Raw genomic sequence first — 20,971 nt, 5'->3', positions numbered from 1 at the left:
AAGGGGATCAAAGAGGCAATCACTTCAACATGTCATGAGGCTCTGGGCCACAAGAAGCACCACCATAAGGAATGGATCATTGTTGATACACTGGATATGATTCAAGAAAGGAGGAACAAGAAGGCAGCGATCAATACCAGTCGAACAAGAGCAGAAAAAGCCAAGGCACAAGCTGAATACACAGAAGTAAACAAACAAGTGAAGAGGAGCATCAGAAATGACAAACGTAAATATGTGGAGGATTTAGCGAGAACGGCGGAAAAGGCTGCAAGAGAAGGAAACATGAGACAATTGTATGACACGACAAAGAAACTCTCTGGAAATCGCCGCAAACCAGAACGACCAGTGAAAAGCAAGGAAGGCAAGGTAATCACCAACATTGAAGAGCAACAAAACAGGTGGGTAGAACACTTCAAAGAACTGTTGAATCGATCAGCTCCACTGAACCCACCCAACATCGAAGCAGCACCCACGGACCTCCCAATCAATGTTGGCCCGCCAACGATTGAAGAAACCAGCATGGCCATCAGACAAATCAAGAGTGGCAAAGCAGCAGGACCGGACAACATCCCAGCAGAGGCACTAAAAGCAGACGTAGCGGCAACTGCAAGGATACTCCACATTCTCTTCAATAAGATTTGGGATGATGTACAAGTACCAAAAGACTGGAAAGAAGAACTTCTGATCAAAATATCGAAGAAAGACGATCTCAGCAAGTGTGATAAGTACAGGGGCATCACTCATCTCTCAATACCGGGAAAAGTCTTCAACAGGGTATTGTTAAGCAGGATGAAGGACTGCGTAGACGTCCAACTTCGTAACCAACAGGCAGGATTCCGTAAGGATCGATCGAGTGCAGACCAAATCGCAACTCTACGGATCAGTGTGGAACAATCAATTGAATGGAATTCATCACTCTACATCAAATTGATTGACTACGAAAAAGCATTTGACACCGTGGATAGGACAACACTATGGAAGCTTCTTCGACACTACGGCGTGCCTCAGAAGATATTTACTATCATACAAAATTCATATGATGGATTAAACTGAAAAATCGTGCGTGGAGGACAGCTGACAGACTCGTTCGAGGTTAAGACCGGTGTTAGGCAAGGTTGCTTACTCTCACCCTTTCTCTTCCCCCTGGTGGTCGACTGGATCATGAAGACGTCGACCTCTGAGGAGAAACGCGGGATACAGTGGACAGCTAGAATGCAGCTGAACGATCTAGACTTCGCAGATGATCTGGCCCTTCTGTCGCACACACAACAACAAATGCAGGAGAAGACGACCAGTGTAGCAGCAGCCTCAGCAGCAGTAGGTCTCAACATACACAGAGGGAAAAGCAAGATTCTCCGATACAACACATCATGCACCAATCCAATCACACTTGACGGAGAAGATTTGGAAGATGTAAAAACCTTTACATATTTGGGCAACATCAGTGATGAACACGGTGGATCCGATGCAGATGTGAACGCACGGATCATCAAAGCAAGAACAGCGTATTTACAAAAGAAGAATATCTGGAACTCAAAACAACTGTCAACCAACACCAAGGTCAGAATGTCCAATACAAATGTCAAAACAGTTCTACTGTATGTGGCGGAAACCTGGAGAACTACGAAAGCCATCATCCAGAAGATACTAGTGTTTATTAACAGTTGTCTACGCAAAATACTTCGGATCCGTTGGCCGGACACTATTAGCAACAACTTACTGTAGGAGAGAACAAACCATATCCCAGCGGAAGAAGAAATCAGGAAGAAGCACGAAAATTGGATAGGACACACATTGAGGAAAGCAACCAACTGCGTCACAAGACAAGCTCTCACATGGAATCCTCAAGGCCAAAGGAGGAGAGGAAGATCAAAGAACACATTACCCAGAGAAATATAGACAGACATAAAAAAGACGAACAAAAATTGGATAGAACTAGATAGGAAGGCCCATGACAGAGTTGGTTGGAGAATGCTAGTCGCCAGCCTATGTAAGTAACTAAGTAACTACTACTATTACTAATACTACTACTACTACTACTACTACTACTACTACTACTACTACTACTACTATAAACTCGTAGTGTTAAAAGTGTTTATTATTAAAAACAGAAACCTTCCACAGAAGATAAATTGTATGCACACTAAATTAATTCGGCCATCTTCTTCAAGGATTGCAAATGAATACGTGTATGACATGCTGTATAACTTAAATTTTTAGTTTGAAACTACATTCTACGTTCTTTTTCATTTTTGAAAAAGTAGATAGCAACATAAACTAACCTTTTACTACACATAGATTCATTAAAATTTTGAATTTCTAATTAACATCGGGGATTAATCTTAATTAAACAAACATTATAAACTTGAAAGCACGGGGAAGTTAAGCTGTCCTGTTAAGACTTTCAAGCAGTGAGCTATCACGACCCCATTGGGGACCGAATCTAGATGGATACCCCATGCTACCATAAGTTGTTTGCTTAATATCTTTAGTTGATCTGTCTTGAACAAATAAACCATTGGATACCAACTCAGTGATCTAAATATCAGCCTCTCGCCACAAGATTTGAATATCTTGGGTTAGATTTTTAATGAGTTCGTGGATTCCCACTACTGAAGCGTCCCAAACTAGAATAAGGCAGCTCTATAGCGCTTTCTAGTTTATAACAGTTGTTCAACCACAATCAGATCTTTTTGTTAACTATAAATTGAACTACATGACATGGTGAACTAATTACTAACAAGGAATCAGCAAACTAAGTTGTGTAATCTGTAAGATGATTATTGTGAAGAACTTTTCATTCAAAGTAGAAAATAATTCAAATTATCCTAAGAAGGAATTTATTGAAATTTATGAATGCCAACATTTGCAGATTAACAATTATCTGATGACATTCTCTTGTAAGAAATCAATTTAACAATGTGTGACTGACAAATTGAACCACTCAAATGGATATTTGTTTCTTCTTTTGTTAATTTAGCGAAAAGGAACAAGTTACTATGATGTCGCTTTAGAAACTATTCAGCACAAAATTTATAAGCATGATCGATTAGTTCATGCTTTTAATTAAAGTTAAATATTTATTAACGTATTTCTTTTATCTTGAGAATAACGGTTGTCATTACTGATAAGGAGAACGTGATAGCCGAAACAATCAAATATTTGTTTTCTACCTTTTTCATGAGATGTTTATTGTTTTCAAAGAAATTTCGTTTCTACTCGTGTATTCAGTTACTTGGTATATATTAATATACCTGTTGTGACTGTGACTGCAGATTAGACGGCAGCGACTTATCGATCGAATCAATGACACGTAAAACCGCATGAGCAGTCTAGAGTTCGGATTGGCCCTGCTTCTCTGTCTAGCCCAGCCACTTGAGTCCAGAACACAAGTCTCAGCCTCTGAGATATGAATCATTATATTTCAAGCATACTGAGTTTATGTACCAATCAAACCGACCACAACGTACCAGTAAAATATGAAACAATATTTGTACAAGAATTAGCCAGATGTGGCTGTGAATGAGGGAGGTAGCGATTAACAGACAAGGAATAATTCATGAATGGTAAATCGTATATTCATAGTTCATAGGTCAAAATAAAGCTCATAATAAGAGGGGGATGAATATGAACAGTTTAGTTACATAACAATTATACGACAAAAATGTACTCATAATATTGGTCCATAAATGGATCCCGAAAATTACCGTTCATTTATTCTTATCGGGATACAACAATACCAAAAATATTGATCAGTAGTTAGTTCAAACCAAAATATACAAAATAAAATATATCATTAGTGCATTCTTTGATTGATTTCAGAGACCTGACAAATTCAGTCAAAACAATTGAGTTTTTTTAAGCAATAGTAATATAATAAGTAGACAATAACATATATACATCACATACTCAATAGTATCTTAGACATCTAGACTTGACTAGATAAACTAAAAGACTAAAAAACTAGAGACTTTCTATTGTTAATAATCGTAAGCCATAATTGAATTATGTGGCTTCCTACCTCATTCCTTTCAGCTTTTCCATAAGCTATAAATCTGACCATCCATCAAACAAGAAGTTTCTTAAACAAAAAAGCCTCTTTTTAATTGATCGATAGATCCGAGTTAAATAAAATCCGAAAGTTATACTCCGATCACGGAATTTATTACTAAGACGAAGACTCCATCGATTGAGGAACAATGATGATTATATTAAACATACTGGACTTTGTCGGTCACTTAAGACAACAACAGAATTTTGATTTTCCTTATTAAATAATTAACAATGATCTTTGAACTAAATGATGTTTATAAGCTGTTGTAATCCCATAAAATAGAATACATGAAAACTATCTCAACCCTAATGTAATTGGTTTACTTCATGTATTGAAGTTAGCTAGATAACTATTGAAAATCGTGGACCACCAAACATCAATTTCTTCCTGTCTTGAGGCTTCCTAACAACTTTCATCCACGAACTCAAAAAGGATCTATCCAAATTTCTTCAAGTCTCGTTGAGAATGCTTAAACTTCGAACTAATAAGCTGAATTCCAATGACTTTTTTTCTAACTTCAATCAATCATCACAATTACAACTAGTAAACTTTCAAAGGTGTCATTTCACTGAAAGTAGAACCATGAATATACAATCTATTCCGTTTTCCAAATTATACGCTCAGGTTATCATAGTAAATGTACATTATTGTTATTTTAGCTTAAATAATCAAGAAAGTATCAATTTGAATAGCTTTTGCTTTCATAATTGCAATAGAATTGACAACAAATACACAAATATAAATACATTTATTTGATCTTCAGAGTTGTGAACTTCTGTGAAGTAGAGAGTACGTTTCAGTATAATCATACATATGATATTACTGAATACATTATATTTAACATTGTTATTGTAATTTCCGTCTAAAACGAAAATATAAATGATGATCCTCCATTGGTTTTATTTCTTTAATAGACTAGAATAAAAAGGAAAAAATGATAGAAGAAGCAAACATATTTTGTCATTATATCTGTTCATTAATTCAATTAAATTACTTTTTAAATGTCAGTCAGTCAGCTACTACATAGGACCAGGCAAATATGTACATCAGTCCAAGTTGCTATACCGCATTAGTACAACAAGATGAGCGCCGAATTCATAAAAATAGTTAATTCAGTGGCGGTAATATATAAAAGAAAAATTGCATATAAGGAAATAGTACAGGAAGTAAGAATTAGTTCGTAGAAGAAATGATATAAAGCAATTTTAATTTCACGGTTTAAGGAAAGACAAAGAGTGTATACGCCTACGTGGTTGTGATCGATTCTGAGTCATGTCACTCAGAGTCTCCAACCATTGGTTACGTTAGTAACGCGGACCCCTAACCAAGTAGTCTGCATCTACCAACATGGATCAGACTAGAAGTTAGTGACTTCAAGCATTGATGCCACGTTTTGGTTTGGCCGCCTCGAACCTTCTTCCAACCATACCCTACACTAGTCATGGTAATCGGTGTACAGACATACGCATCACATCGTATGGATTGAAAATTCATTGATGTATATTAAAAAATTGTAATTATATTCTAATTACAGAATTGAAAATAAAAAAGTCTCAGGTTTTAGTCCAAACATGATAGAAACAAGAGTCATAGATACACTAATGTCTTTTTAAATAGTTTGGATTTCTATTGATCATCAGCAAAAACTGCTTATTGTGTAATACAGTAATAAACACGGTTATAAATCACTATAATCAATAATGTGTTTAACTAGTCACCCAATTACTTAAGTAGGTTCCGAATCCCTGTGGATCTGTACTTTGCCTGTTCTCTGGTCATACCGACTCTGATATTTTTCATCGAAACAAAACACCTCCTACGCAAGCTTCATTAGTTCCCAAAGCTACAAATGAGATAACTTATTCATTATCCTTAGATGCAATGAAGCGAACTTCTATTGCACCAAAATAGATTTGATGTTGACATCAGTTTTTATACGACGAGTTAGATGAATGATCTTTGCTTCTATAACGTAGTTGTTCTGTACGATGTTTCAGATATCGTCAAACACTTTTTAAACCCTTGAAGAGTATACCATGTAAATAAGAAAACCAAGAATGCATGGAAATTTGTACCGCCCAAAAGTGGATACTAATACGTACAACTCTTTCATATTCATTTGTAAAAAATGACCCAGACAGAAATACGCGGGCCATAACCATGGCGATATGAATAATGCATTTACAATGGACTGCCTATATTTACATTTCTCACTCACCACGTGATCATGCAACAACACATGGTCTGTCCAGCACTGTCCAGAATATAGGATATCATACTTCCTGTAAGTAGGCAAAACAACTGTAAAATCATTCCCGTATCACCTTTCTCACGCTATATAAAATTAAACTTCTCCATTCCCATTCTCACCTATGTGCCTGCTATTGTTAGCTTAGCAATTTCAAAAATCCAGAAGATAAAATAAACCAGTTTGCAAGGAGCTAAGAATTTCCGCAATACCTCATTTTATAAGTCACGTTCACGTAAACTCAGTTACAACCGTTTGTTGTTTTCTTACCTATTATCAACAGTCTGTTGAATTTCACCAGCATTCACTCCATTCTTAAGCTTATCATTTGTTAGCTCCACCTTTGAAATGTACTTGAAGAACGCAGTTCTTCTATGGAGCAAAGCCATTACCTATTACAAATACCCAATGGCCAATGTTCGCCCTACTTCTTCAAGATAGATATGTTTCGCACATAAACCAACAGTAAGTTTCCTTAGTTTTATTATTATTTGATAAACATAATGTGTTCTTTAGAAAAAGAAGGGTGTAGTACTATCAACAGATAGGTGAACATCAAGTTATAAGATGTATCAATTTTTACTAGGTATGGTGGTGATACTCTGGTTGTGATAGATTTATTGAACAATCTATACAACTCTACAAAGTCACGACTTTCTGGCGAAATCCCTTTGTATTTTCCAGAGAAACACAAATATCCATATATCTTAGGTTAATGAAAAAATAGAAAAAGTTTTAATCGAGATCATGAACCTATCAATGTTATACCACGCTTAAAAACCTTAAAGCACTGGATGGCCATTCCGTCCTACTATGGGACTCGTGAACAGCGTGCATACACAATCCCGTATGTGGGGCTCGAACCCAGGACCTTGTGTCTCATGCACAAACGCTGAACCTTTAGACCACTGAGTTGGCATCCAACTATGATAATGTCTAACTTCCGTGTTACCTGTAAGGCAGTTACCCAATGAAGACAATAGAAAATGGTCGCTGGATTGGTTGAGGTTAGACATTAGCACCGCTGCATGCCGACTCAGTGGTCTGGAGGTTAAGTGTTCGCACGCGAGACCCAACGTCTTAGGTCCAGGATCGTGGATACACATTGCCCACGAGTCCCATACGAGGGGAAAAAGGACATTCAGTACTTCCAGGCTTTTAATCGTGGTCTACACATTGATCAGTTATTAACCAGAATAAAAACTCAATAATCTCCACAACCGTTTACTAAAAATAAATTTTAATTTTGGTTTTGCTATAGATGAATTATCGATGAATGATTATTTAAAAATATCTTAACGTCGTAGTCAACATATCAACTGAAGAACTAGCTACTAAACAGGTTTTCATTTTCTCAGATAGTGAAATATCCTGAACAACTAACTCTTTTCTTAAGAATACACACACATTTTTCATCATCAACTTGTCCTTAAATAAAATTGTAACAAAAAAGTAAGGCTTCATAAGTAAGTCAGTTAGAATAAAATACATGCCCTACATAATTGAACTCACCTCAAAACCAAGATCACAAGCCATTTGTTTAACATTTTCGCAATACGCTTTGATTTGTTCGGACCTAACCTCCACTATATACCTTCAAATGTGTAGAAGAATATTAAGAAATCAAGTTAATAAAGAAAGTTTAGGTTAAAATTTAGTATAGTAAAATGTTGTTGTAGTAAATAAACAGCAGTTTACTTGAATATCGGCTTAGAATCTTTCACAAGAATATATCATGTTAAATTTTCATAATTAACGATGATACTTAGACATTATTAAATGGTATCAAACTGAAAATTCATGGTTTACAGGGTTAAAAGCTATGGCTCCCAACAAATGAGTTCTGTCACAGCCTGTAGTCTGCCTGGAAGTTCTAATTTGAGATACGCAGCTCGTACTAACAGACAGTGACCTGCCAATCTAATTGTATAGGGGTTTTCTCGTTTCAAACATCTCATGATCTAACTCAACTTGAGTTGACTTTGTTCTCCTCACCATTTGAAGCGTGTAGAGTTTAGTTTCAGTTTTACGGGGAATATAAAACAAAACTTGTTAATATGATGTTCATTACTAGAATCACAAATAAGAACCTCCTCAAAAATAAATAAATGAATAATTACAGCTTTAAAGAGAGAAAGATGAATAACTTCAAATGACCGTATATTGATTCCACTATCCACATACACACATTAAATATGTAGAGAGATAGATGTAATCAAAGAAGAATATTACTGAAAGAAACCATAATTTAAACAGTGTACTATCATGCGAATAAAATAAAACAATGTTATTTATGAATAAGACTGTCAAACTCACAGAATAGATTCTACAATTAGCAATGCTTCATCTTCCAAAAGATCAGTGAATGAAACATTGAATGTATCAGTATTAAATAAATCATTTTCTAAAGTGCTTTCATTGGATATAACTTTCTTGTCCTCTAATTTATCATTACATTCTTCTGCATCTAGATTACTATTCAATTTGGAATGTAATCCATTGTCTTTTTTAATTTCTCTTTTATGCAGATCAGATAATAAGTGAACTAAACTGTTACCGATGTAAATTATTCGGAAACGATTGTTTAATGATGATGAGTTATTGTCGTTACTTTTGAGAAATAAAGATCGGTATCTTATAGATAAGTCTAAAAAGCTGTTACATGGAAGAAATTTAACTTTGAATGTGTTTGCAATATCCAATGGAACTGAAATAAAAAAGACAGAACAGAAAAAATAATCCAGTCACCAACTGACTTTTAAATTTAGTCAACTTGTGAATAATTATCTCTCCTTCTTCAGTTTTTGTTTTTAAAACTAATGAGTAACAGTTCATAAATCCATCTTAAAAGCAACTATACTTACGACTAAGGTAAGTTAAATAAAATAACTTTCTGCGATGATCAACATTCATAAAGCCAGAACAAATATTGATGCAGAATAATATGGATTCATTATATTTCGTGTTTTCTCGTCAGCTGCTTACAACCAAATATGTATTGGAATTTTACATTAAGATAAGAAACAGCATGAAACAATTGACATAAGTGAATGGAAAGCATTGGAATGACAAAGGTTATCAAAGATAATTAGATAAATACATAAATATCAGATGGGTTTTTTGTGGAGATTGTAGTAATTCCAATGGTTAAGATCATGAGTCAGTTGAAGCTAGACCACCATGGAAAACCTGGAAGCACTGGACGGCCGTTTCGTCCTATTGTGGGACTCCTCAGCAGTGCGCATCCACGACCTCGCCCCCTGCGAGATTCGAACCCAGGACCTACTGGTTTCGCGCCCGAGCACTTAACCACTAGACCACTGAGCAGGCATCCAGCGGTGTTAATGTCTAACTTCAACTAATCCGCGAAATTGAGCGACACATTCACCATTGTCTTCAGTGAGTTACTACCTCACAACAGACCTGGTTGAACTCCACTGGTCACTACTTCTCACTAGAACTCCAGGATATACCTCGTGAAGCCAGTCACTAGTGAGCATATTTTTGATTAATATCAGATGGGTTTTTGTGGGTTCGAATCTCGCAGGGGGCGAGGTCGTGGATGCGCACTGCTGAGGAGTCCCACAATAGGACGAAACGGCCGTCCAGTGCTTCCAGGTTTTCCATGGTGGTCTAGCTTCAACTGACTCATGATCTTAACCATTGAAATACATAAATGTCCAAGAACAGGTCAGAAATTATTTGGTGTTAGAATCAAGGAAACATTAAGGATGGGTGGTGTAATAACTGAGTGGAGCTCAGATACAGATACGATGAACTGTGTGATAATTTTAGAGGTAATGAAGGATTCATAAAATTAAAAACTGATAAAATGAGTTACGTAATAATTGAATAGAATTTGAAGAGTTCACATAATTAAGAGAATCAATTGAGCGGAAATGTGTGAGTGAAAGGTCGGTTTAAGAATTCGCTAATGGAAGAGGAATATAACACAAACTGAACGTTGACAAAATAAAACAACCAAAAACAAAAAAATTGGATTACCAGGGTAGTAATAATTTTATTACTATCTCTTTTTAAATACATAGATCCGGTTTGAGTTTTTTTATCGCAATCGCTTCAACAAAACGGAGAGAAGCTGTATTTCTTTGTCTGCTAATAATTTTAAAAGCATAATGGATGTCATTGGTATGCCCGCTGTCAAGTAAATGCCGAGCTATTGCACTGTTGAGGGCCTTAGTCCCTTGCAGCCTCAATTTCTTCGGAACATGCTCAGAAATGCGAACATGTACTCTTCTCTCGGTTTTTCTAATGTATGTGATTTGGCACGTACATGTAAACTGGTGAATACAGTTGGAGCTACTGAGAAAAGAGGACTTGTCGATTTGAGTTTGTTTAAGTGAGCAGTTCGTTTCCCATACCGTTGTCAGTTTCGCTGCTGGGTAGGTCACTTTCAACGCGGAACCCAACCCGAGGGTTGGGTTTGGCATATTTATGGATGAATTTCGCCGGATATGCATTTTCACGTGGGCAATTAGTGATGAGAGCAATTTCTTCTTCCAGGTATTCCTTTGAGCGAATTTTACGCGGGCGGTCAAATAGGGTTCATACAATACCCTTTTAGTAACTCATTGGACAGAAACTGTAGTAATTGAGATATACTCCACTCCATGTATTTTTGCGATGAATGTGTCTGTAATGTGGCATCTGATGTTCGTCTGATTCCAATATCTAGGAAGTGGAATTTACCGTGAACTTCATGTTCCATAGTAAATTCCATATCCTCGTGTGCTTTATTAAACAGATTGAGTAGGTTCATGGAGTGCTTGTGATTATTGCAGACGAGAAATGTGTCATCTACAGTAGTGTAGTACCATCATTTGCATGCTTAAGCTTCTGTTCCAGGTTTCCCATAAATACGTCCGCCAGAATTGGGCCCAAAGGTCTACCCATGGCTACTCCATCAATTTGGCAGTACAGCACATTGATAAGTCAATGATTGACCATCATTATTTATATTCCCGGATTTAGAATGTATAAAACGAATTACCAAGAATAAAATCAATATTTTATGCCTACAAATTCATTCTCTGTTGATTAAATTTAAGGTTAGAAATATTGACGGATTAGTTTCTATAACTGAATACTTAGCTTGAAACAAGGGAAACAATGATTGAGACTGATTTGAATTACTAATAGAATATGAAGTTCCAAATACATTTTCATAGTGAATAACAGAATAGACATAATCAATATTTAAGCATCCTATCAACTGATTTTAAAACATTTTAATTGCTAAGGATATAAGAAACAATGAACCGTCAATATAGATGTGCTTCTACTTTGGGTCATTTAATATTAGATCAATTAAAATATTTAAAAATAGATTTGTATTTTTACTGGGTTGTACTCTTTGAATAGCATCTTCAAACCCTAATGTTTCCGATTACTGCTTATACTTTCACTACCTCCACCACTATGGTATTTGAATTGACAATTGTATCTCTGTGCTAATGTGGTATGACAACTTCAACTGATGTACGTACATACGTACAAAGTTCTACGTTGTTGCTGACTGACTGATGTTAGTTACTCTATTTAATTCCTAAATAAATAAAAATAATTTTTCATTAACAAAACAATCAAATTTAACGATAATAGATAATATTTCAATAATATTATTACCGTATTCTGTATTGTCAAATTGTTTTGTTAAAGAATCTTCATTAGGATGTTCTGGCTCTTCATTCGACTTAGCTTGAGTTGATGTTTTTTCTTCTTCTTCTTCTTCTTCTTTTAGTTTTTCTGCTATAAAAACACAGCATAAATGTAACTGAAGAAACTCAAAAGTGATGATATATACAATTTCTATAGGATAAAATGTTTTAACTATATTTCTGTCTCTTATTCAATGAACTGTTCAGTCGAATTGGATTATGTATTCATTTGTGCGTTGTTAGTTTTTTCATTCCTTCTTATAATTCCCGTGATCAAAATAACAATGAAAATACAGTAGACTATCACAAATGGTCTTTTGTAGTCCCCGAAAAAAATATACTTGATTCCACGAGCTGTATGAGGATAACACGAAGAATATCAAGTAATTTTCAGAATCAAAGTCTATGATCTTATTCAGTCAACAATAACCTGTTGGAGTAGACTCAGTCTACCAGCTAACAAGAATAATAACGAAAAACTAAAAGTTCCAAGAATAGATCACACATCATAATCGCCTTTCGCATGCGCCAATTTGTGTTCTGAGTTCATTTTCATGATGAAAGAATCAGTTATAGCTGTCTCCCAAATAATAGAGCACTGCCACCTCAAATATCTAATTAATGAAAAGATTACATAGTATAGATACACACGAAAGTACTTGGTTTCCTATAAATGAAATCGTCCAAAATACCAACTAAGTATTTTGAAAACATTTTTGATAGCCTATCTCAGCACTTAGCATTATCTGCTGGGAAATTGAGAATGAATTAGTTAGTTACTGGTTACACTGGATGGAAGATCAACCAAACTTTCTAATTGACTAACACTGGAAAATATAAATCATAGAATTCCGACTTAGATCCTGATTCCGATCCATTTACGGAACAAAATAACTTCTTTCTAATGTCCCATCTTTCGCCAGCTGATAACGGTGATTGGTAAAGTTACCACCAAAAGTGAAGTTCCAGAGAACTGATATAATGTAAAAAAATCAATAAACATTTTTATCCTGTTAAATTCTAAAAAGATTTTACATTTACTTACACTTCATAAGTATGCAGTCATCAGAATTACTATTTTCAACATTCATATTCTGTTTACTATCGTCTGTGTCATTTTCTACTGTGGGATCATTTTGTGAACTAACTTCTTCGTCAGGGAAACTGATATTATCATTTGTTGTTGATGGATCCAAAAATGGAACGGATATATGTAATGGGCAGTCTTTTTGATTTTCTAATTCCCAGAACATTTTACGGATATTCACTTCAGATATTGTTGATGCCGCATATGCATGCTTCCCATTAACAAGACGATTTAATTCACTACATTCAGATGTATCTATGCCAAACACCAAATATGGTGAGCAGATTATGTCACCCCAATACCCCCAGTAAACTCCTTTATCACCAGCTGAATTCCTGAAAACTCTTCCAGAAGCTAAACTTCTATTTGGGACATTGTAATTGGCTTCCCGAAGTTCAAATGCCATCCCATACTGACGCCAATGAGCATATTCTTTAGAGTTTATTTGAGTAGCCTTGACAAAAATAACACAAAAAGAACTTTTCATGAGTCTCTATTTCTTAAAGTGGATATGATTACAATAAGAATTATGAGACACCATTTTTCCTTTCAAATGTCAGCAGTAAGAAAATCGATAACAATAGTGCAAATGTAGTACTTCATTGTAAACATTCTAATAAACAGCGTTTTACTCGTCAAGTATTCACATGAAATATGGAGATTATATGATAAGGAAAGTATATTCGTAATCTGTCCTTAGAAGAATACTGTTAACTAGATGATGATAATAGTTAACCATAGTTTTCTATCATTCAACTTTCGAGGTCAAATGGATGCCATACTGTTACATCGAAAACATCAATGAAATACCGTGTTAAAAATGTGAATTCCCAGAGTTACCCAGATAATTAACTAAGTAGTCTATGCAGATTATCTTTGTAATGGACTAATATCAACCAGAGGACTATTTACAAACCATGAAATTATTTAAATGTAATTTATAATTTTACAATCTCACACCTGATATTACTAGGAAACTTTACTTCTCATGTAGATCATACTACTTATTAACTTGTATTTTGGAAATGAAATAAACCGGATAACTAACTTTCATACATAAGCTAATCAGAATAAATATAGCAAAAATGACAAAATCAATAGATAGCTGTTCATTTTAACTGTACGGCTTCTTAATAGCTTATACTTTTAAGTCTTTATACAGTTGAGCGAATAGCAAACATTAAACTCATAGTCGCTCTCCAAAAATGATGAATAATTATCTTAGAATTTCATAGGGAAGAATAAATCAAACTGTTACTTGGTCTCAACACTTTATTACAACAAAACAATCTGGAATGCTTCGGTCGTAGATGTACATATTCTAATGCCTTTAGAAGTTAGTATAAGAAAGTTTCCTTTGCATAAAATTTGAAATCGAGAAAAACTTTATCGTATAAGCCACCACAAAAAAATGTTGTCAAATACTTTGGACTAAACATTTAGAATACTTTTTACTGGGTATACACTAAATAGTTGAGAGAAAAAAGTATTTGCTAAATATTTCGCAACAGAAATGTAGTCTCTCATTCTTATTTCTGACAGAAACATTTTTGTGCTAGTAAGTGATTGATGAATAAATTCTAATAGTTATTTCAATTTTTATTGAAACCATGAACCGACCAATGTGTAGACCACAAATGAAGAACTGGAAACACTGGACAGACTTTCTGTTCTAGTACGGGACTACCCATGGATGAGCTCTGCTGAGAAGTCCCAAACTACAATGAGATGGGTGTTTAATGCTTCCAAGTTTTCACTGGCGCTGTAACTTAAATCAATTCGCGATTTCAACGAAATTAAAAAATCCCCACATCCCCTTGCCGACCATTTCAATTTTATTATGTTATTATTATGTTAGCAAACTAGAAGTACTTACCTTTCGATCGTGTAGAGTTATGCTACAATCCCAGTCGAAAACATTTGGTATAGCATCATAACGAGTACCTAAATGTTTACGTAAGCGATAATTCCTATAAAAAAATTTTGAAGTTGTGTTTGAATATCAGATTTAGAAGACCATTTAATCTAAAGGCATAAATCTCAATAATAAGTGAGTACACAACTCCATAATAAACGGATAATTTAGAATCAACAAGGTATATGCAAATTGTAAACATCACTTTGGGCACATGATAATAGCAGTAGCTCAATGGGAGAACTTTATCAACAACTAACCGTGTTGTTTTTAATCATAGTCAAAAATGGGATCTGACAGGAGCGAAAGTTTGACTTGAGCTCCCATACTACGAAAACACAACTAAATAAAATTAACAAGATGGATAGATCAGTAATCAGAACTATGAAACATCAATCATAATTAGAAGGACTGAACATCAATCTTGTGTTGTGAAAAGACACAACTAACAGGTATGTATGAAAGAACAGTGGAAAGAATATTGTGAAGGAAGATAAGAAATGAATGCATATGCACCACTGCGACCGATTTCCAGTCACGTCACACAACGTCTGTAATCACTGATAAATGTCCTTGCACAGACTTCAACTAAGTAGCTTATTTCTACCAACGGAAGCTAGAATTTTTCAGCGGTATTATTCCCGACTGTTAAACAAAGAGGATTGGATTCAGATCTCGAATAAAGATTATGGATACCTTTTGCTGACGGCCGAATACTCTGTCTCATACCTTCAAAAACTCACAAATCTGTAACACTGTACTGAATTGAAGAAACCACTACGTACACTTAATTGTAGCCTCTGTTAAATGAATAACAAGCATAAAAACAAAGGTTATAAAATGAGTGATCCTAGCGTCGAAATTAATGAGATTTCGCTGTCACTGTTAATCATTCACCGAGTTAAGGCTTACGTATAACCAAAAAAATGATTCAACTGTTGGAGTATTTTTTCTAAATGTGCCTATCCATCTGACTCTTCTCGATAAAAACTCGGACATTGAATATTTTAAATAACATACTCATGACAAAACTATGTGATGCTGGGGTTGAAATCAATAAAATATTTGGGAACAGTGACAAAATTATAGTCCTACGAATTACGACGAATAATGTTTTCATAGCTAATTATAATAAACTGTCCTACAAAAAGCATAAGGAGTACGGGTGATACTCAAACACTTGTAATGGAATTAAAATATTCTGTAATGTTATTTGCTCAAACAATTGCCAGAAAAAGTTCATAATGTCAACTTAAAAAAGTCTAAGTCAATGTGAAGTGTATTGATTACTAATTTCTCCCGAGAAAACATTTACATAAATAGTTTAAGAAACAGCTCTAATGAGCATCTGGATCTATGATATGTTTTATTCAAATTCAACTCATTATTACTGAAAACAGATGACCTATAACTCATCGTATATTTCGAAGAATGTCATTTATAGTCAGTAAGCTAGTTCTACATATTTTGCAAAAGTAAGGACCCATAAGAACATCTTCTATAAATGAAAGTCATCAGTATTTTTGCCCGTCTGGATCTATACACAGTATTTTGTTATAATCATAACTTTTCAAATATCATAGATAAAGGCTACAGACAACCAACTTTTCAACTTATAATGGCGCAAATGAACTGCTGAACATGATTATAAGCGGTACCCTTATAGAAGACAACTAAAAACAAAAGTTATATAAATGATACATAACCGAAATAAGTAGTTGCATAGACGAAACTGGTGCTAACCACTTTTTATCACAGTTTGAACTACTTTCAACCTGCCACATTAATGATTAATTAAATAACACTATTTTCAAACAAGCAAAATAAAGGATCTATTTTGTAAAACGCAAACAAAACCAATGAATGTTTAAAAACTACCAGTAAGAGCCTGAATGACATTGAACTAAGAAGAAGTTAGTTATTGTCCCCAATATTTGGCTGACAAAAATTGTTTCAAAACGCGTACCACGAAACCATATGTTGCAGAACTTATATCACTTTATACTTAGTACGACTTCATGGGAGTATTTTAAAAGTTGTATAGTTTCCAACATAGTGTCGTCATTAAAAACACATCAAAACTTGTTTAAAAAGGACCCAAATATCTTAGATATAAAAGGCATTAGGACAACTAATTTATGAGCGGCGCAACAACTGGTAAGTAGTAATCGGGGTGAATTTTATTTTCAAAAAGAATTACCAACAAGAACCGAAAATAAGAAATAGAATGATTGCGAATCCAGTAGTTGATGTCAGTATTTGTGAATCAAGGTCATAAATGATCACTTATAAGCGTATCAGAAAAACAGCCGATGGGGGAAATGTTTGTCACTACTAGATAATTTTGATGCAGCTTATAGACGAAAAATAACCATTATAGCTACTGTGCATAATAGCCAGGTCAACCGAAAATAAATATGGTCACTTTCATGCACTGTATGTCTAGTGTGTATTTACTTATTGTAAAACCAGCCCTCTAAATTCACGCCTATTCTATTCTTGTTGATAAATAATAAATATTCCTCACCTCTTTTTATAGCTGCTTCTTATGTTCTAGACACTTTCATTCTTCTTCTTTACTTTTGCAAACGGTAGTGAAGCGTATCAAGCATTAGCTTTAAGATGCCTAAGATCCATACCCATTAGTGATGACTATGTTTCAACACCTAAAGTTAAGGCTAAATTTTCGTTAGCATATGAAAGATATGATCGGTAAATTCCTGCAAATTTCAACACAATCTTTTATCTTTTAGCAGAGACAGATGGTAAAAATAACTTCATTGAACAACGGACTATAACATCTCTCAAATTAAAATACCTTATCACATTTAAATAAACTGAATTAAGAAACTACTCTATGACGACGACTCGAAGTGTTGTATTACGTCAGTGAATGAATAATAAAGAGCAGATTGACGTTGTGTACCTAAACAGCACCAAAGACTTTGACAGCATTAATTCCCATCATCTAATGACAAGACTAATTTGTCACTGTGGTGAAGACTTGATTGGACATGTGTTTATCTCCTATATGTTAAACTTAATTATTGGACTGAATGATTTTTTCCTAACTTCTAATTCGTTAAAAAAGGATATCGCTTAGTGTTCTTTTCCTAACACATAACAAGATCACATTATTAAAAAAAAGCTATTTTCGGATAACCTTGAGTATGAATAAGACAATAAAAAACAGCATATCACCGCAAATTGGTTGGTAAACAGCAAAGGGATTGACGTTAGTACTAGTGAAACTAAAAACAATGTAACGACATCGACGAAGGTGATATACTACCTTATGCTTCGCAAAGAGGGTAAGATATCCCATACTATAAACATACCGGCACGCTACATATGAATAACGATAGGCTTAGCTAATAGTCATTGCTTTTGTCTCTTAAACTGCCTACTACATGGTTAGGTTTATTGATGCAGCAGGGTTTAATATACCGATTAATTATAAAGCCGTTTTATGCCAGACATTTGGAGGGGAAAAAAGTATCAAAATGATATATATGAAGTCATCAAAACCTAAGATATGTTATAAAATGACTCCAGTGGAGATAAAACTGCCATATAAAGTTAAACAATCTTATATACAGAATGATGTGTCGGAACAACCTCATATCTGCCAAAATGATCAAAATAATAAGGTACTTTTGGCACGTTAGCTGAGATTTAAAAGAAAACTTTGATCAAAAGTTGTGTCGATAACATTCAGAAAAGAGTAGCATAGATTCTTCTGTTACAAATATGAATAATGAAAACCAGTAATCAAGTATTTTAATTTCTTTTTTCTTATGACTTTACTGGTTACAGGGTGAACGACCAAAAACTCTGTAATCTGACAAGGCAATATGACTACTAATCGTTATGTGTCTCTCCTAAACTGATAACAAAAAGGAACCTACCAACACTTGTCAGCATCAAACTTTGTTTCATCTCTCCCACTCCAAAACTTAAGTGTTGACTCTAGCATATCACGTTCCTTGTATTTCAGATTTGACAAATCAACAAATTCAAATGATGGAAGAGGGCCTAAGTTTGTCACCAACCTGAAAATAGTTATGTCACTCGGAAAAAAAGTAAACCTCCTCAGATTATTTGCAGCATTGATCAAATATTTAGATGTGACATCTCGAATCATCACGTTCCCAAAGATTTCAAGATACATCTCTACTTTCTCTTTTGAGATTAGACCACAAATTCATATTTTACCCTGCAGCCCTATCCTTGTGTAAGGCTCAAGAGCTGTATATAGCTGAAGCATCTGCCGAGCATATGTTTCGTGAAATGGTTCGATCAGGTAAAACTAAGCAACAAATTGATATATCAACAAGGCAAATACTGTTTCAAACTTATTTCTTCCAGAAAACCTTGAAGATAAAGTTCGCAAGATGTGTCTTGAATCGCCCATTCCTACGCAAAGTATGTTAGTATCTAGGTTGTGAATAAATTCCCTGTGAAAATTGGTGATTTACTATCGAAATGATCGCCGAAACAAAAACTGTCAAAGCACTTCGCAAGATTCATGGCAGGAGTAAGACCCCACCACATGATATTTCCTAAAGTATTCTCAGTACGAGCTACCATAGCAACCAAATCGTTACAGTATTTGGATTTCCGCAGAACTTTAGCAGTGCCCGATATATTTGAAATCAATCTAAACAAAGTAATATCTTCCCACCGATGTAGTGACATTAAGATACAATTATAGACATTTTATAGCGTCCAGTTAAAACTATCAATTGATACAACAGTATTGATGAAGCGAGGAGTGATGGCGGGATTCATACAACCCAAGTTTAAGTGAGTACACTTGATCCAGAATGGTGAGATTGCTGAAAACAGAAGGCCTCACCTTCCTGATCACTGATTACATAAAAACTATAAGATCAAGATAGATGAAGTCTGGAAGACAAAAGACTTGTAAAACAGAATCGGTAAATAAACAAATATTTAAATCTTCCGTAGATAAACAGTTGATTTCTATTCAAATATCCAAATCATTTTCACGAAACTTTCCAGAGATGTCTCTACAAGTGTACAATAACACTGTGTACTTGCAGTCGAAGCTGTGCGTATGTTTAAAGGAAAATTATGAACAATTCGGATGTGATTGTTCAAAGTTGTCTACGCATGAAGTGAAGTTGCGTTTGCCTTGACTGCATCCCCAGTGTACTTTGAACTGGTGTCTATGCCTTCTGAGGGTAGATTGTTCCCTGCGAAAATTTTCATGTCATGACCCCCTAATTTTCATGCGCTCTATTTACCTTGATGCGAAACGTCCTGTTCTCCAGGTTATATTTGAGCTACGTTAAGGGTGGGTCAATAAAACTCATCTTTTCAACCTTCGTTATGAGAAGTACATGAGGAACAGTGTCGAAAGTTTAAGTGAGATCGAGGAATATTACATGAACCGTTATGATACGGTCCCAGTAGGTCGTCCAGCTATTTCATGCTGTGAGGAGATTGCACGTACATGATGACCTTCCTAAACCCGTGTTAGGCCTCATGGATGTTGTTTTTATCTACGCACTCCCTCATTTCCTCATTGATCAGTTCTTCCATTACCTTCGACAGTATTCTAAGTAATGAGACTAGTCTGTAATAGGCTGGATCTCTCGCATTTCGCTCTTTGAAGAACATAATTGTTACGTGGTCACTACATAATATCGATGCGTGAACTTGGACACCGTCAACTAGAAGTTAATCATTTGTCAGTAAATAATGTAAGTTTGAAAGTTTCCCGTTCATCTCCCATCACGTGGAGTCACTTACACTTCCAGTCAGTCCTGGACCTTCAATGACTGTGATAATCAGTTTGTCACACCATTCTGTAGGGGATGTATCCCGCTTGCTGAGATTAAGGGACAGGTTGTTGAAGCCTCCAGTTAGTGATATTTGGTCAGATCAGAAGTGTGGTAACTTTAGTATTGCTTGCACTGTCTCATCTTTTTGGGTCTTATAACTTGTGTGAGCCGGTCTATTC

At 35.0% G+C, this 20,971-nt stretch overlaps 1 protein-coding gene across 2 annotated transcripts; it reads right to left on the bottom strand.

The window, feature by feature from the left end:
• Positions 1 to 3,395: 3,395 nt before the first annotated feature.
• Positions 3,396 to 19,622, bottom strand: DNAAF3_1 (Dynein assembly factor 3, axonemal). 2 transcript variants are annotated; one of them, XM_051217005.1, is made up of 12 exons: positions 19,461 to 19,622; positions 19,328 to 19,419; positions 19,198 to 19,291; positions 19,071 to 19,164; positions 18,891 to 19,034; positions 14,944 to 15,037; positions 13,026 to 13,521; positions 11,949 to 12,071; positions 8,619 to 9,009; positions 7,815 to 7,896; positions 4,801 to 4,969; positions 3,396 to 3,826 (listed from the first exon to the last, which is right to left on the bottom strand). In XM_051217005.1, the coding sequence occupies exons 1-11, from the start codon at positions 19,510 to 19,512 to the stop codon at positions 4,901 to 4,903; spliced, it is 1,731 nt and encodes a 576-aa protein (XP_051065635.1). In that variant the 5' UTR covers positions 19,513 to 19,622; the 3' UTR covers positions 3,396 to 3,826; positions 4,801 to 4,900. The 2 variants fall into 2 exon arrangements, with proteins under 2 accessions (XP_051065635.1, XP_051065634.1); XM_051217004.1 differs by having other exon boundaries at positions 3,396 to 4,969; positions 19,071 to 19,291.
• Between the last annotated feature and the right edge of the window lie 1,349 nt (positions 19,623 to 20,971).

Source organism: Schistosoma haematobium, chromosome 6 (assembly GCF_000699445.3).
Source record: "Schistosoma haematobium chromosome 6, whole genome shotgun sequence".
Classification (NCBI taxonomy): domain Eukaryota; kingdom Metazoa; phylum Platyhelminthes; class Trematoda; order Strigeidida; family Schistosomatidae; genus Schistosoma; species Schistosoma haematobium.
The sequence above is the reverse complement of the archived record's forward strand: the minus strand, read 5'-3'. Positions and strand labels throughout refer to the sequence as shown.

Excerpts from the sequence above, each read along its gene's own strand:
- DNAAF3_1 (XM_051217005.1), bottom strand. The coding sequence starts at position 19,512 with ATGAATCTTGCGAAGTGCTTTGACAGTTTTTGTTTCGGCGATCATTTC. Across the intron at positions 15,038-18,890 it reads TTTGATGCTGACAAGTGTTG|GAATTATCGCTTACGTAAAC; the intron begins GTAGGTTCCTTT and ends ATTTTTTTATAG. Across the intron at positions 4,970-7,814 it reads CTTGTGATCTTGGTTTTGAG|TCTATTAAAGAAATAAAACC; the intron begins GTGAGTTCAATT and ends TTTTTATTCTAG.